The sequence below is a fragment of the Penicillium malachiteum genome (assembly GCF_028827825.1).
Source record: "Penicillium malachiteum strain IBT 17515 chromosome Unknown utg000002l:1.0-8849297.0:1.0-8852440.0, whole genome shotgun sequence".
In the NCBI taxonomy this organism is placed as follows: Eukaryota; Fungi; Ascomycota; class Eurotiomycetes; order Eurotiales; family Aspergillaceae; genus Penicillium; species Penicillium malachiteum.
Window position 1 is genome coordinate 7,812,677 of NW_026643095.1, and position 13,496 is coordinate 7,826,172.

General features: G+C 48.8%; 3 protein-coding genes across 3 annotated transcripts; 1 reads left to right on the forward strand and 2 right to left on the reverse strand.

Annotated features, from left to right (window-relative positions):
• Positions 1 to 111: 111 nt before the first annotated feature.
• N7483_005910 (oligopeptidase family protein) lies at positions 112 to 2,353 on the reverse strand (the record flags this gene model as incomplete). The annotated part of the gene is made up of 2 exons (XM_057089347.1): positions 112 to 2,236; positions 2,322 to 2,353. 2 exons carry the CDS (start codon positions 2,351 to 2,353, stop codon positions 112 to 114), a joined length of 2,157 nt encoding a protein of 718 aa, XP_056949176.1.
• Positions 2,354 to 2,854: 501 nt separating this feature from the next.
• N7483_005911 (ATP-dependent RNA helicase BRR2) lies at positions 2,855 to 9,520 on the reverse strand (the record flags this gene model as incomplete). The annotated part of the gene is made up of 2 exons (XM_057089348.1): positions 2,855 to 3,380; positions 3,444 to 9,520. 2 exons carry the CDS (start codon positions 9,518 to 9,520, stop codon positions 2,855 to 2,857), a joined length of 6,603 nt encoding a protein of 2,200 aa, XP_056949177.1.
• A 365-nt stretch (positions 9,521 to 9,885) lies between these two features.
• Positions 9,886 to 13,021, forward strand: N7483_005912 (mismatch repair ATPase MSH1; the record flags this gene model as incomplete). The annotated part of the gene is made up of 4 exons (XM_057089349.1): positions 9,886 to 10,254; positions 10,309 to 10,707; positions 10,739 to 11,231; positions 11,289 to 13,021. The coding sequence occupies 4 exons, from the start codon at positions 9,886 to 9,888 to the stop codon at positions 13,019 to 13,021; spliced, it is 2,994 nt and encodes a 997-aa protein (XP_056949178.1).
• Between the last annotated feature and the right edge of the window lie 475 nt (positions 13,022 to 13,496).

A 13,496-nucleotide genomic window follows, 5' to 3' on the forward strand; every position in this document is an offset into this window, starting at 1 on the left:
TTGATCGGAGTCATCGCGCATACCAGAAGGAAATTTTGAGCCACAGAATCATTACGAACCATCGTCAGTGTTTCACATTGTTGCGTCACTGCAAAGCCACAAGTTTGACCATTAAAGAGCCAGGCTGTGCATACCCGACGAAACGTCTGGTTCGTCAGAGAATGGAGGCAGTTCAACATATTTGTTGATCCAGTTCAGCACCGTCTTGTGCCACAGAAGGGAATTTTCAGGGTTTAGAACCCAATGATTCTCATCTGGGAAGGTTAGGAAGGCGCTGTCAATACCACGCATCTGTAGCACATTGAATGCTGCTAGGCCTTCCGCAATCGATAGTCGGTAATCAAGTTCGTTGTGGATAATGAGGTGTGGCGTCTGCCAATGGGCAGTGAAACGGGACGGATCCCATCGAGTCCAATTTTCAGGATTTTCCCAGATTGGACCTTGGAGGTCATGGAGAGGGAAATATTGCTCGTCACTGGCCAACTGAGATGCAATATTGAAGACACCATCATGAGTTACCAAGGCTTTGAACTTGCGCCCCAGTGGATGACCTTGAATCCAGTTCGTCATATATCCACCGTAGGAGGCACCCAAGGCAACAGCTCGTGATGTGTCAACATAAGCCAGATTCTGTTCAATATACTCGAAACCCTTCACCAAATCTTCGTATGGTCGACCTCCCCATTGGTTCTTAATCCCATCAGTGAAATCCTGCCCATATCCAGTGCTACCGGTAGGATTTGGCGTAATGACAACATACCCCTGCTCCGCAAATACGGCAGGATTCCAACGAGTACTCCATTGGTCGTTCCATGCACCTTGCGGACCACCATGGATTAAATAGGCAAGAGGGTATTTCTCACCGGGCTTAAAGTCAGAAGGCTTCACGACCCAAGCATGAATCGGGTGGTCTTCTGCGCCTCGGAACCAAATCTCATCAACCTGAGAGGGCGAGAGACCGAAGGCCGATCCACCACGTCCACTGGATGAGACGATGCGATGCTCCTCAGGATTTGAGGGGTCGATAATTGACCACATGCTGTTATCCACAAAGCTGCTGCTGGAAATGAACAATTTTGAAGACCCGACCGCCGCAGGAACCACGTCATTCACGTATCCCGAACGAGTAAGCCTCTTCAAGGAATCAGGCTTAGTGTGCCTGATATTATCTAGAGAGAGCTGATAGAGAACACCGCGTCCGACCTCCTCGGTTTGAATAAATAGCGACTTATCATCATGGGCAAATGAGATGGCAGAGGGGCTCAGGTCCCAGTGTCCCTTTCCATCAGCAGATTCAAAAACCTCGATCATCTCCCCATTCCATGGGTTTGGAATATACAGGATCCGATTTTTGTCGGATTCGTATCCATCCTCCTTCATCGCGAGGAGAGCAATAGAGCTACCATCTGAAGACAAAACTGGAGAAGCCATGGCACCCTGAAGCGCAGTGACCTTGCAAGGCTTAATTTCTGAAGTCCCCATGCTAGTCCAGGAAAACATAGGCGCATAGTAGCAGGAGCAAGCGGTATGTGTAGCAGGGTTCAGGTCGGGGTCTTTGCCAATAAACACGATTGCTGATGGACTGATGTCAAAGTCACCAGTACCGCCAAATGGTGGCATTGGTGATTCAACACCAGCCAGCCCAGAAACTGTAATCAGATTGGTGAGGCCCGACACCGAGTACTTGCCAGCCATTCTGCGAGCAGGTGATAGAGGAGCCTGCTCCAAGAGGCCATACCAAATTGAGTTCTTCTGAGGCTCCACATAGGCATCCCAATGTCGGACAAAGAGCGATGTATACAAGCGACCCGTTGTTTGGGGCTTCTTCGCATCGTGGGGGTTATACAGAGATCCATCTGGGTTTGCTTTGCCAGTAACAGCATATCCAATCTTGCCCGGTTCGATAACTGTTAATTTCAAGTCCGAGACTGGACCCGGAACAGTACCCGCAGTGTAAGTCTTATCGGCTTCGCGTGCATCACCGACGATAAAGCTAGTGTTCCCGTTGGACTTGTTCTTCAGCCAAACCAACTGGTCCTCACCTCCGAGCCACTGAGGATTGCTGGCACCGGGATCATTGGTGATGAGAGCGGACCGACCAGTCTCGATCTCAATGACTCGAATCTCATTAGTCTTGGAGTGTGACTCGAAGGAGTAGGACGTTTGAGTGTAGACTGCCAGGGTACCCGCCGCGTTTGGAACGGCCGAAGAGCGTCTAGGTGCGCCGAGGAGGACCCTGTGGATTGTCAATTGGTATCAAGCCCCAAATGAAGGTGCGTTATGGAATATAAGTGAAGTTCTCAAATTCTGGGGGAACTTACTCCGGTGTGAACTTCATTGAGCGGATAGCCATATCGCCTGTATGGTCCGATGGGGCGATTGCGATAAGATAGAGCTAACAATGACGATGAAGCTTCAAACCTCGGAAGGTTCGTAAGGAATTAAATGAAGTAAAGAGTGTTTAGCAAGTTCTCAAAGGCATGCAGGCAGTGATGAGGAGAAGAGGAGAAAGAGGGGGAAGATTGGAGGAAGCAAGTAATAAATCACGGTGAGACGAATCGGGAGGGGGAAGCTCCGTCCTTCCTCTTCCAAGGGGGTTACAACGTGACTCCATGCGGGGATTTGCGCCACTGATCTACTGAATTGCATAAACACTATGTAGCACTATGTAATACTTATACTGCTTATGGTAATACATGAGATGATCAATCTGATAAATTTAAATCTACGATCCTGAAGAAATATTGAGAAAGGGGTTGAACATTTCTAACGCCTTTTGTATCCGAGTAAGCTCCAAGGAATATTATTACACAAAAACATAAAACATTTGAAAGAAAAGACATAAAGGATTCATTTACTCCTCTTCTTCCTCACTCTCATCTTCATCCATTCCTTCAGCTGCGGTCACGGTGAATGTGGGGGCTTGATCCACACCAACATAACTATCACTCATTAGGTAAAGAGTGAGCTCATGCTCTCCAGGAGTGGGGACAACATATTCTAGGCGCAGCTCCAACTTGCGACCGATCGTAACACGCTTGATTGCGAGTAAATTCTTGGTCTTTTCATCGCCGACAACAAGCCACCAGTTCTCCATCTTCTCGTTAGGATAGAATGGGGCGTGGACAACGGTATCTGGCTCTTCGTCATCTTCAACCTCACGCTCGATCTTGACCTTAAGGTAGGCAGGGTCACCAGAGGTGATGTTCTCAGGATCTTCAACCTCAAAGTCCAGGTCAATGTTGGGGTATTTCTCGTTGGTGAAAGCGGCCGCTTGCGCCAATTGCTTGTTGTTCAAGCCCAAGCGCTTGACGAGAGTTTGGTAGTCCTTGTTCTCGGAGGGGTCCATAGCGTCCATGAATTCAAAGATATCATTAATGCTGCAGAGAAATAAAAAGTTAGTAATGATTCAGACATAGAATTAGATATTGGAAAATGCATACCTGTATTCCTTAGCCACATCGATGGCCTCGGATGAGAAGTGGGGGATCTGCTTAAGTGAACTATCACGGTCCCACATGGCCTGGACCACCATCTGCGACAGCTCCATGGCATTCATAGCATTAATGTGGCCCTCTGAAGACAATACATCCACACAGGCACTAAGCAAGTTGAGAACCTTGCGAATGATGTCCTCTTGATCCTTCGCAAGATCAATTGGCAGCTGCATGCGGGAGAAATGAGCCTGCAGGAGTACAAATGCCTTGAAGTGAGGCGAGTCATATGCCACCTGCGACATCTTGACGGGTACACGATCGTAGACACGGCGAAGGATATGCTCCTCGTGACGACGGATCTGAACAGATTCAAACTCAGTGGCCGAGGTGACAATTTCCAGGATACCCTTGAGCTTGGTGCGAGCTGAAAGCGACAACAAGAATGTTTGCATGGTGATGAAGGAAATATTGTAGTATGCGCTAATCATAGCGGCATTCAAGGGCGACACAGTGTCATCATCCTCGTCGAGGTCAATGATCTTAGCCTCAGACAGCTCCTTCAGCGTGTTCTCAACCAATTCAGACAGGAATGTGCTCAGCCCTTCGTGGCTAACATCACTGAGACCATAGAAGCTGGGGTTGGCGAGCAGCCGGCGGTAGAAGTATGTGTATGTCATCCAGTCGACGGCATCCTGAGTCGAAGAAATGGTCTTGGTGCTAGCCTCAGTGACAAATGCATCGTGGAGGTAGACCTGCAGATGACTCTCCACAGGCAACGCCTCGCTAAGGAACTTCTTGTAGTAGTCACGCTTGACCGCAGGTACCATCAGAACACCGCGACCAATCTTGTCTTGACCGGGTCGGGAAGCCTTGCCGAACATCTGAAGAATCTCGCTGATAGGGTAATCAATGTAACGGTGTTCACGGCCATCGAAGAATTGAGTGTTCATAACAATCACCAGATGGGCTGTCAAGTCCAATTCCCAACAGACATCACGCGAGGCCAGGAGCACCTGGATGGCACCAATACTGAACAAGTGTGACACAATACGCTTATCAGTAGGAGACAATGCCTCGTGGTAATATCCAATACCGTGAGACAGGGAAGCGGCGAGAGTCTGTTCTTGGACACGACTAAGAAGAGGTGCGAGCTCCTCGGCATCGGCGTTCAGGAATCGATCTTCATTGTCATCCATACCACAAGCTGTCAGGAGATCCATGGCTGTTGATCGGGCCTGCTTCCGGCTGGGCACAAAGATAAGAGCGGACTTGTCAGGCGACAATTGCAAGATGGATTGGTAGGCTGGGCGAGACATCGCAAGCATCAGGGAGGGGAAATGAGGAATGGTGAAAGACTGAATGTGAAGCTCCAAGGGTACAGGGCGAGCGTTCGGGCTGAAGTTGTAGATAGTATGCTTATTGGCACCAATCCACTCTCCGATATCACGGGCATTGGCAAGCGGAACACTCAGGCCAAGAATACGCATGTCATTTTCAGTCTGGAGAGCAATGTAGTGCATACGTGAAACAACAACTTCGTAGATATAGCCTCCGAAGCCACCAAGCATGTGCAGTTCATCAGCGATGAACAATTGCACAGTCTGGATGTTCTTTCGTCGCTGCCACTGCCTAGAGAGGACATCCCATTGGACGGGGGTGGCGAGAACAAGATCAGCGCGCTCTAGAAGTTTCAGATCGGCTGTAGTCTCTCCAGTCAGCTTGACAATAGTCTTGCCCCCTGCAAGACCACTGAGTCGTTTCTCCCAGTCGGCGAGGCGCAGGTCAACCAGCTCTTGGAAAGGAGCAACATAGACTGCGCGGCCGCTGTTCTCAGTTGACCAATGACGAAGCAAGGCTAATTCGGCACAGACAGTCTTGCCGCTACCAGTTGGAGCACCAATGAAGACATTGTCGTCCGAGTCAAACACAGACTTGAAGACCTGGGTTTGAATCTTGTTAAAGTGGTCCCAGTTGGGGTAGAGTTTCTGGTACTCGTCACGCTTCAAAGCCTTGACAGGTGCACGCTGCATATCAAGCAATGGGGTGTGAGGAGGGAAGCGCTCTGGGAGGACGAGCTTTTGGAAAGAGACAGCGATCTTAGTCTCAGAGTGCATCCAGCGATCAGACACCAGCGAGATGAAGTAGTTAGGAGGCATTGGCTCCGTAATGGGAACGGTGAATTCAACGAGATGTTCGTTCATCTCAGATTGCGCAAACTCACGCCGTAACAGGAAACGATCGTGGTGCAAAATCTCTTCACCATCACAGTCTTCAACCAAGATCCAGAAGTCTTGGGCGTTACCGTGTACAGCATCGTCCCAGACAAAGTTAGGGGTCAGTGTCAACTCCACGCGAAGCAAGGATCGAGTAATTGGCTGCACCTGAGCCTGAACTTCAAGTCGAGGGAATTTGGAAACGAGATCGCAGACAACGCGTCCAGCCTTAGGCATACCGAGAAGTTCACCCATACGCGGTGGGTCCAAGTCAAAGTAACTAGCCCAAGGCACGTCAATCCGCTCGGCCTTTTGCAGGATATCTCTCGGACAGTTATGGAACTGACGCAGAGGAGACATTGTTGGCCACATACGCTTCTCGGCCATTTTACAGAGATCAAGTGCAGTCTTCGCCACTGATGACCAGCCCTTCTTCAAGCAAATCTCAAAGATAGCCCGGATGATACGGCCAGCAGATTGTGTGACATAAACCATATCAGCCATCAACGCCAGTCCGTCGAGCTTCAGACGAGAAATGTAAGCTTGAAGGAGAACATTGATCTTCGCATGGGGCTCATCAATCGTCTCCTTGACAGGCACTGGAACTCTGCCAAGAAGTTTGCCAAGCTCCAACTTCTCATCCTGACGCACGGGAATGTATTTGAATTCGTCGCTGAGAGCGAAAATACGGAACAGCTCGATGGTTGTGATGGAAGGCTGAAGATGCTGAGAGTAAGTGAGCATGGAATTGTGGCCGATGTAATAATGCGAAGAAATGCGACCCAGCTCGGTTGATTGGAGTCGTCCAGTCTTTTTATCATACTTGACGAGTCCAGCTCTCTCGAGTACAGTGGCGGCGGAGTGGATAAGATCAACACGCTTCTGTTCTAGAGCGTCATCGTTTTCGTAGTCTGCACCAACACTGTATAAGCCAGGGGAACGCAGCATTCGAACGTAAAGATAGCTGTATCCAAGCCATTCAACGCCCTCGTCACGGGTACGAACGTTGCCCAAAACAATCTCAGCGTTGAGGTTATCAGCCAACTTGCTTACAAGCTGAGACTCAATCGGCAGTTGCATGTTCAGAAGCGAGAGATAATATTGCATCTCAGATTGAGAGGTAATGATGATACCCTCTCCGAAGGTATCGTACTGGGGTCGACCAGCACGGCCAAGCATTTGAAGTACATCTTGGGGACTCAGTTCAACCCAGCTACCCTTCTCAGGGGAATACACTTGGGTTCCCTTGATGATGACAGTGTGCGCGGGAAGGTTAACACCCCAGGCGAGGGTTGCGGTACAGATCAGAACTTGGATACTACCATCGGCGAAAAGCGCCTGGACAGAATCACGATCTGCCAGACTCAGACCAGCATGATGGATTCCCAGGCCGTAAGGCAGAAGATCTTTGAGAGAAGCATCATCAACGGACTCAGCCTCTTCTGAAAGAATGGCGCGACTAGCGGCGTCACTTCGAAGAATCTGGCCAATAGTTTCCATTTCGACAGCCTTGTCTCTGATATACTTGGCTGTCTTCGCGGTCTCCTTTCTTGAGTGGACGAAAATAAGCATCTGGTTTCGACGCTGACCGACTTGCTCAAGAACTTTGGTATAACAGATGTCGTTCATAGTCTTGAGCTGCTTGATGGCTTTCTTGTCAGTGACACCGATGAATTCCTGTTTCAAAGGACAAGGTCGGAATGAGCCATCAAAATGAAAAACACCCTTCTCGGGATCGGCACGAAGGAAGTTTCCAACATCACGGTAGTTTGGCAAGGTGGCACTGAGACCCACGATTCGCACAGGGTCGCCAGTTTGTTCGACGCGGCGGATAATACGACTAACAATGCTCTCAATGACAGGACCACGATCATCGTGAAGCAGATGAATCTCATCAATGACAATGAGTCGGACAAGATTGGTGTAACTGGTCTCGGAAGCCTTTCGGGTAATGACATCAAACTTCTCGGGGGTAGTAACAATGACCTGCGTGTCGGCAATTTGCTGCTTGGTGAGTTGACGATCACCAGTGAGCTCAGCCACACGAATGCCATAGGGTTCGAGACGTTTTCCAAGGTTTCCAACCTGCTCCTGAACCAACGCCTTGAGAGGAGAGATATATACAATTTTGAAGTCGTCGAGCATTACCTCTCCGGTCTCTGGGTTGCGGTGCTTACCAATTTCTCGCAAAATAGTAAGCATGGCAACGTTGGTTTTTCCAGAGCCAGTAGGTGCGCAGACAAGAAGGTTTCCATCATCGTGGAAGGCTGAGGGGTAACACTTGGTCTGTACTCGGTTCAGTTCCTTCGAGCTTCCAAATCCAACACGCGCCCAGTCAGGTAATTCCGTAGTCGGGATGTTTTTCTCTCCAGCCTCTCTCTTCGCCTTGGGCGGTGGGACATGGATCTCTTCATATCCCTTGAAAGTCCGCTTAGTGGAGCCTTGAGGGAGCTTGACATTGGGGTTGGTCATGAGATGGTTGCCCTGATGGAAAACCAGATTCTCAAGGTTGATGAGTTTCTTGGGCTGGAGACCACCGACCAATCCACCTTCCGTAGCAGGCTTCTCCTCTTCTTTTGGTGCTGAGGGAACATCGACGTCCATCAAGTCAAGCTTGATACGCTTGTCAGGACGATCGGCAAGATCATCACGAGCAGACTTTCCGCGGATTTCGTCCAGAATAGCGCGATGACCAGCTTCGACCATTTGACTTTCCACAAGGTGACGGGCGTCCGCATCTTCAGCAACCTGCTTCCATCGGGTGACCCAGTTGACTTTGTCCCGGTTTGTCACCAATTTTGCGACAAGCTTGGCATGCTCATAGTCAAAGAGCTCCATCAGGTCATTCTCAACATCTCGAAGAGGTCGCTCGGAACCATCCTCTGTTTGACCACCAAGAATCTCAAGGGCTTCCCGGGTCTTTTCTTGTTGAATATGGGCATCTGAGTACAACGCACCAATTTGTCGCTGCAACCAGTAAGCGTCAATCTCGTGAGCAGAGACCTTCAGACCAGCTTTGTCTCCGGACTTAGTATCACGGTCGAAGCCTCCATCGATGACCATTTCATCACCCTCATCGGCCTCTTGGGCGGCGACATCAGGTTGATCTTGCTCGTCTTCTTCATCCTCGTCGCTGTCCTCCTCTCGAATCTCGTCAACGGTGCCCATACGCTCTTCGTCTTCGTCTTCTTCGTCGAAAACAACGGCAACACCTTGACGTTCATCAAGCTCAGAACCTGCCTCATCAAAGCCACCGTCCATATCCTCGTCATCGTCCTGGGCGTCGTAGTCTGTAATTTTCTTCCCAAGGTTCACCAGCTCATTAAACTCTTTCGGGTTCATAGAACTGCCCAGAAGGTCATCAACTTCCTTTTTCTTATCGAAATCTTTCATATCTTCGTCCTTAAGGTATTCCAAAACGGCATCGGCGGCACTTCGAACAACTTCGTGGGGTACATCGCCCAAGTGGGTTCCGGTAATCGTAAGGATAAGGTCATATGTCGCTCGAGTCGCGGGTGTCCGAGGGCGATATTTTAAGCCTTCAACGAGAGCATCGGCAGCGGAGAGGATACCCTGGCCTCGGGGTTGTGCTGGTTGGCCACGGCGCTTTTTCTGTTCACGGAATAAAACGTCTTCACCCTCATGAATCGCACCCCTTTCGACGTCCGTAGGTCCGGCTTTCTTTTTCGACTTTGGCGCATCATCACGAGCGATACGTGAGCCCATCTCCCGAATCCCAATGCGACCTGCCAATGACTCGGGATCTCCGGTTGCCTCGTCATTAACGCGGCTGATGAAACGACGGTCCGCCTGGAGAACCAGGTTGGACATTGCCGAATATTTGTACTGAGAAATATTTTGGTCCGCCATGTTGGTGGTTGTGTAATTTAGTCGTAAAAATGATTAACGAAATGGAATAAAAAAATGAATGAATCGCGCGACTTGAATCAACTTGGATGCGCCGGTCAGCAAGTCAACCACGCCCCACGTCGAACCGGGAGGAATTGGATTTTTCAAATGGTCTCACAAACCTGGCTCATTCTCCGGCCGCAAGTGAGTAGACTTGAATTGGGGGGAGAAATGGAGGCCAGGGTTGGGATTTAAGTCAGAAAGTGAGGTTAACTGAAGAAGCTCGGGAAGATTTCGGTGGCGAAGGCGGAAAGGAGCCCTGGAGGGGAGCTTTTGGGTTCTGCCGCTTATACATACAAGTCCTCCTATGTACTTGCTTCGCAACAATGCGCATAACTGGGACTCCAGTTGCTCGGTGGACTCAATTTAGGATTTCATCATGCTCTAGTGTACAATTATTACGTGTTAAAGCCTATCAATGTCCTGTTCATCGAACTATATGTCACCATGCGCGTCCATCATTGATTCACTCACGCGTCTCTGCCAAAGTGCCGCAAGTACAAGTTCGAAGAGGCGCCAAATCCCAGGCCACTGTCAAGCTCAAGGATCTCCCACAGGGTGTGGTTAAGCTAGAGGCATATGATGATGGAGTTGACGATGCTCCTCGGTATCCAACAGTGGTCCAAGGGCACCGTAACAACGTGCAGAAATTCAAGAACTGTGTTGTTCTCACACGAGTCGGTGGCTTTTACGAGGTATAGTTAAGCTAAAATCCAACAAAGCACGTATCAAACTCACACTCTATTTAGCTTTACTTTGAGCAAGCTGAGGAATTCGCGCCATTACTTAGCTTGAAATTAGCATCAAAGAAGACCAGCGCCGGACCAGTTCCCATGGCTGGTTTTCCCTTTTTCCAACTGGATCGTTTTCTCAAGATTCTTGTCCAAGATCTCAACAAGTATGTTGCAATCAGCGAGGAATTTGCTATTGGAGCAGAGGATAAGGCCCGCTCTGGAGGGTTGATGTTTGATCGAAGAGTAGCCAGGATCGTCACACCGGGCACTTTAATCGATGAAAAATTCATTGATCCATCTGAAAACAACTTCCTTTTAGCCATTTATCTCGACATGCCTGCTCTGAAAGCTGAAACAAAAGAAAATATTGACCCGCATTCGTCACAGCATGTGTTGTCCTCGGTACCTCAGCGTGTAGGATTAGCATGGCTAGATCTGTCAACAGGAGACTTTTTTTACCCAATTGACAACGGCCCGGATGCTGCCATCTGCGATTGCTCGGATTGGAGCGCGTGAAATTCTGGTAGATCAGAATGTCCAAGATATCATTGGACAAGAATTGCAGCAGCTCGTGGGACATGAACATCGTCTTGTCACATTCTTTCGATATCCAGATGTATTCTCACCAATGTCAGAATGGGATTCTATGCTCGAAGCCCCGATTCCAGAAGATACACATGCGTCTTTCACAGCGGAGGAAGTAGCTGCTGGCTACAGCCTACTTGAGTATATTCGAGTACAACTGCAAGGCTCTAACCTCAAACTCCAGCCTCCCCGTCGGAGACATTTAGAGGAATCAATGAGCATCGACCGTAATAGTCTTAGAGGGCTCGAAATTTTGGAGACCTCGCGGGATGGATTCGGGAAGGGAAGCCTGCTTCATGCGGTCCGTAGGACTTCTACAAAAAGTGGTGCTCGCCTTCTACGAGATCGACTCAGTAAGCTATAAGTCCAGACCACTTCACTCTGTCTTGACACTAATCTGTTTCATGCAGCTTCCCCCTCCACTTCACTCCTGGCTATCAATGAACGACTTGATCTAGTTTCAATCTTCATTGAGAATGAGAATCTTCGCGATAATGTCGTTCAATTATTAAAACGCAGCTATGATTCCCAACGGCTAGTGCAGAAGTTTGCTATGGGAAAGGGAGATCCAGACGATTTGATCTGCCTCTCGAGGGCCATTGAGGCTTCCCAGGGGGTGAAGCAGGTTCTTTCTGACCATGAACGGCTATTCACGTCTGGTCTCCCATCTGGTGCTAGAGGTAGTCTCCTTTCTATGATTTCACGGCTCTATCTTGAAGGGCCCGTTGCGCTCGCCAACAAAATATCTTCTGCCATCGACGAAGAAGGTGTCCTGCGGCAACAACGGATTCAGGATAGCACTGCTGCTGAAGCTGTCAGCTTAGCGCAGGAGGTTGCTATAAATGAAGGCACATCGAGTGAATTGGAGTCATTGCCCAAGAAAGTAAGAACCAAGGCTAGTGAGAAAGCTGCGGTAGACCCTGAAGCTGGAGAATTTGAGACATGGATTATGAGACGCAACGCCAGTGAGAATCTAAACGCTCTACATACTGAGTTGGAGGATCTGTTCAACGAGAAAATTACGCTAATTAAGAAGCTCCGTGATTACGTTGGCTCGTCAGCCCTAAATTTGAAATGGACTCCAGGTCTGGGTCACATCTGCCATGTCAAAGGTCCCAAAATTTCCCAACAGTCTCTTGAGGAATTAGGAGTCACACGGAATGTCTCTTCGACCAAATCTACACGCTCGTTCTATCTTCCGGCATGGACAGAACTAGGAAATAAGATGGATCGTGTCAAGATACAAATTCGACAAGAAGAGCAAGCAATCTTCGAACATCTCCGCCGCGAAGTGATACTGAATTTGGTGAAAATCCGCCGCAACGCAGCAGTGATGGACGAACTGGATGTGGCCTGTTCCTTTGCCACGCTCGCTCAAGAACAAAAAATGGTTCGACCTATCCTTAACGAAGGAACGAAGCATAAAATCGCAGGTGGGAGGCACGCAACCGTAAAGCTTGGGCTTGAAGAGCAGGGAAGATCATTCGTGAGCAACGACTGCTTTCTTGGTGATCAAGAACGGATCTGGCTTATCACTGGGCCGAATATGGCTGGAAAAAGTACATTCTTGCGCCAAAATGCTCTTATCACCATCCTCGCACAGGTCGGGTCATATGTGCCAGCAGCTTACGCCGAGATCGGACTTGTGGATCAGATATTCAGTCGTATTGGAGCGGCAGATGATCTGTTCCGTGATCAATCTACTTTCATGGTGGAGATGCTTGAGACCGCTGCTATTCTTAAGCAGGCTACCCCAAGATCCTTCGTGATTATGGATGAAGTTGGCCGTGGAACAACGCCCGAAGACGGAACCGCTGTCAGTTTTGCTTGTCTGCACCACTTGCATTATCATAACCAGTGCCGCACTCTTTTTGCTACCCATTTCCACGGTCTTGCCGACATGACGCAGAAGTTTGAACATTTGGAAAGATACTGCACTGACGTCAAAGCGACAGGCCGGGGGTCTTTTTCTTTCGTGCACCGTCTTCGAAAAGGTGTCAATCGTGAATCACACGCATTGAAGGTTGCTCAGCTAGCTGGTCTTCCTCGAGAAACAATCGAACTGGCTACAAGTGTGCGAGATAAGCTGAGGAACAAGAAACACTCTTCAATAGCTAGTGATGGTCTCTCGGACTCTCATTGAGCATAGCAAAAATCTCAAGCAGGCCCGGATGTTTGTTTGGCACATCATCATCGCCACTTGACATGTATTATACCTAGGTAGTTTTGTACGATACCATATATCATTCAATTTTCTTCTTGGTAATATCTTAACTGTCACTTGCCTCTCAAGCTCTAATCTCAAGGTTTCACGCTTGACTGCAAATTCACAAGGTTCAATGAAAAGATAGTATTAGTAAGGACTTGACTGGTGACTTTTTTTCTTTTTTAGCATCGCTGATTTTAGAATAAGCGAGATCACTCAAGTGCTAATACAACTAAAACTACTACTACTACTACTACTTCTACAAGTAATATATGCTCAAAGAATGGTGCTTTGGAACAGGATGGATATAGGATAAATAATGTACATTGTCTGGTGGTATGGATGTGGAGGTTTTGCTCAACACGCTCGATAGTAGACCATGTCTCGGAGTAAATGTCGCTAACCCGTCTGA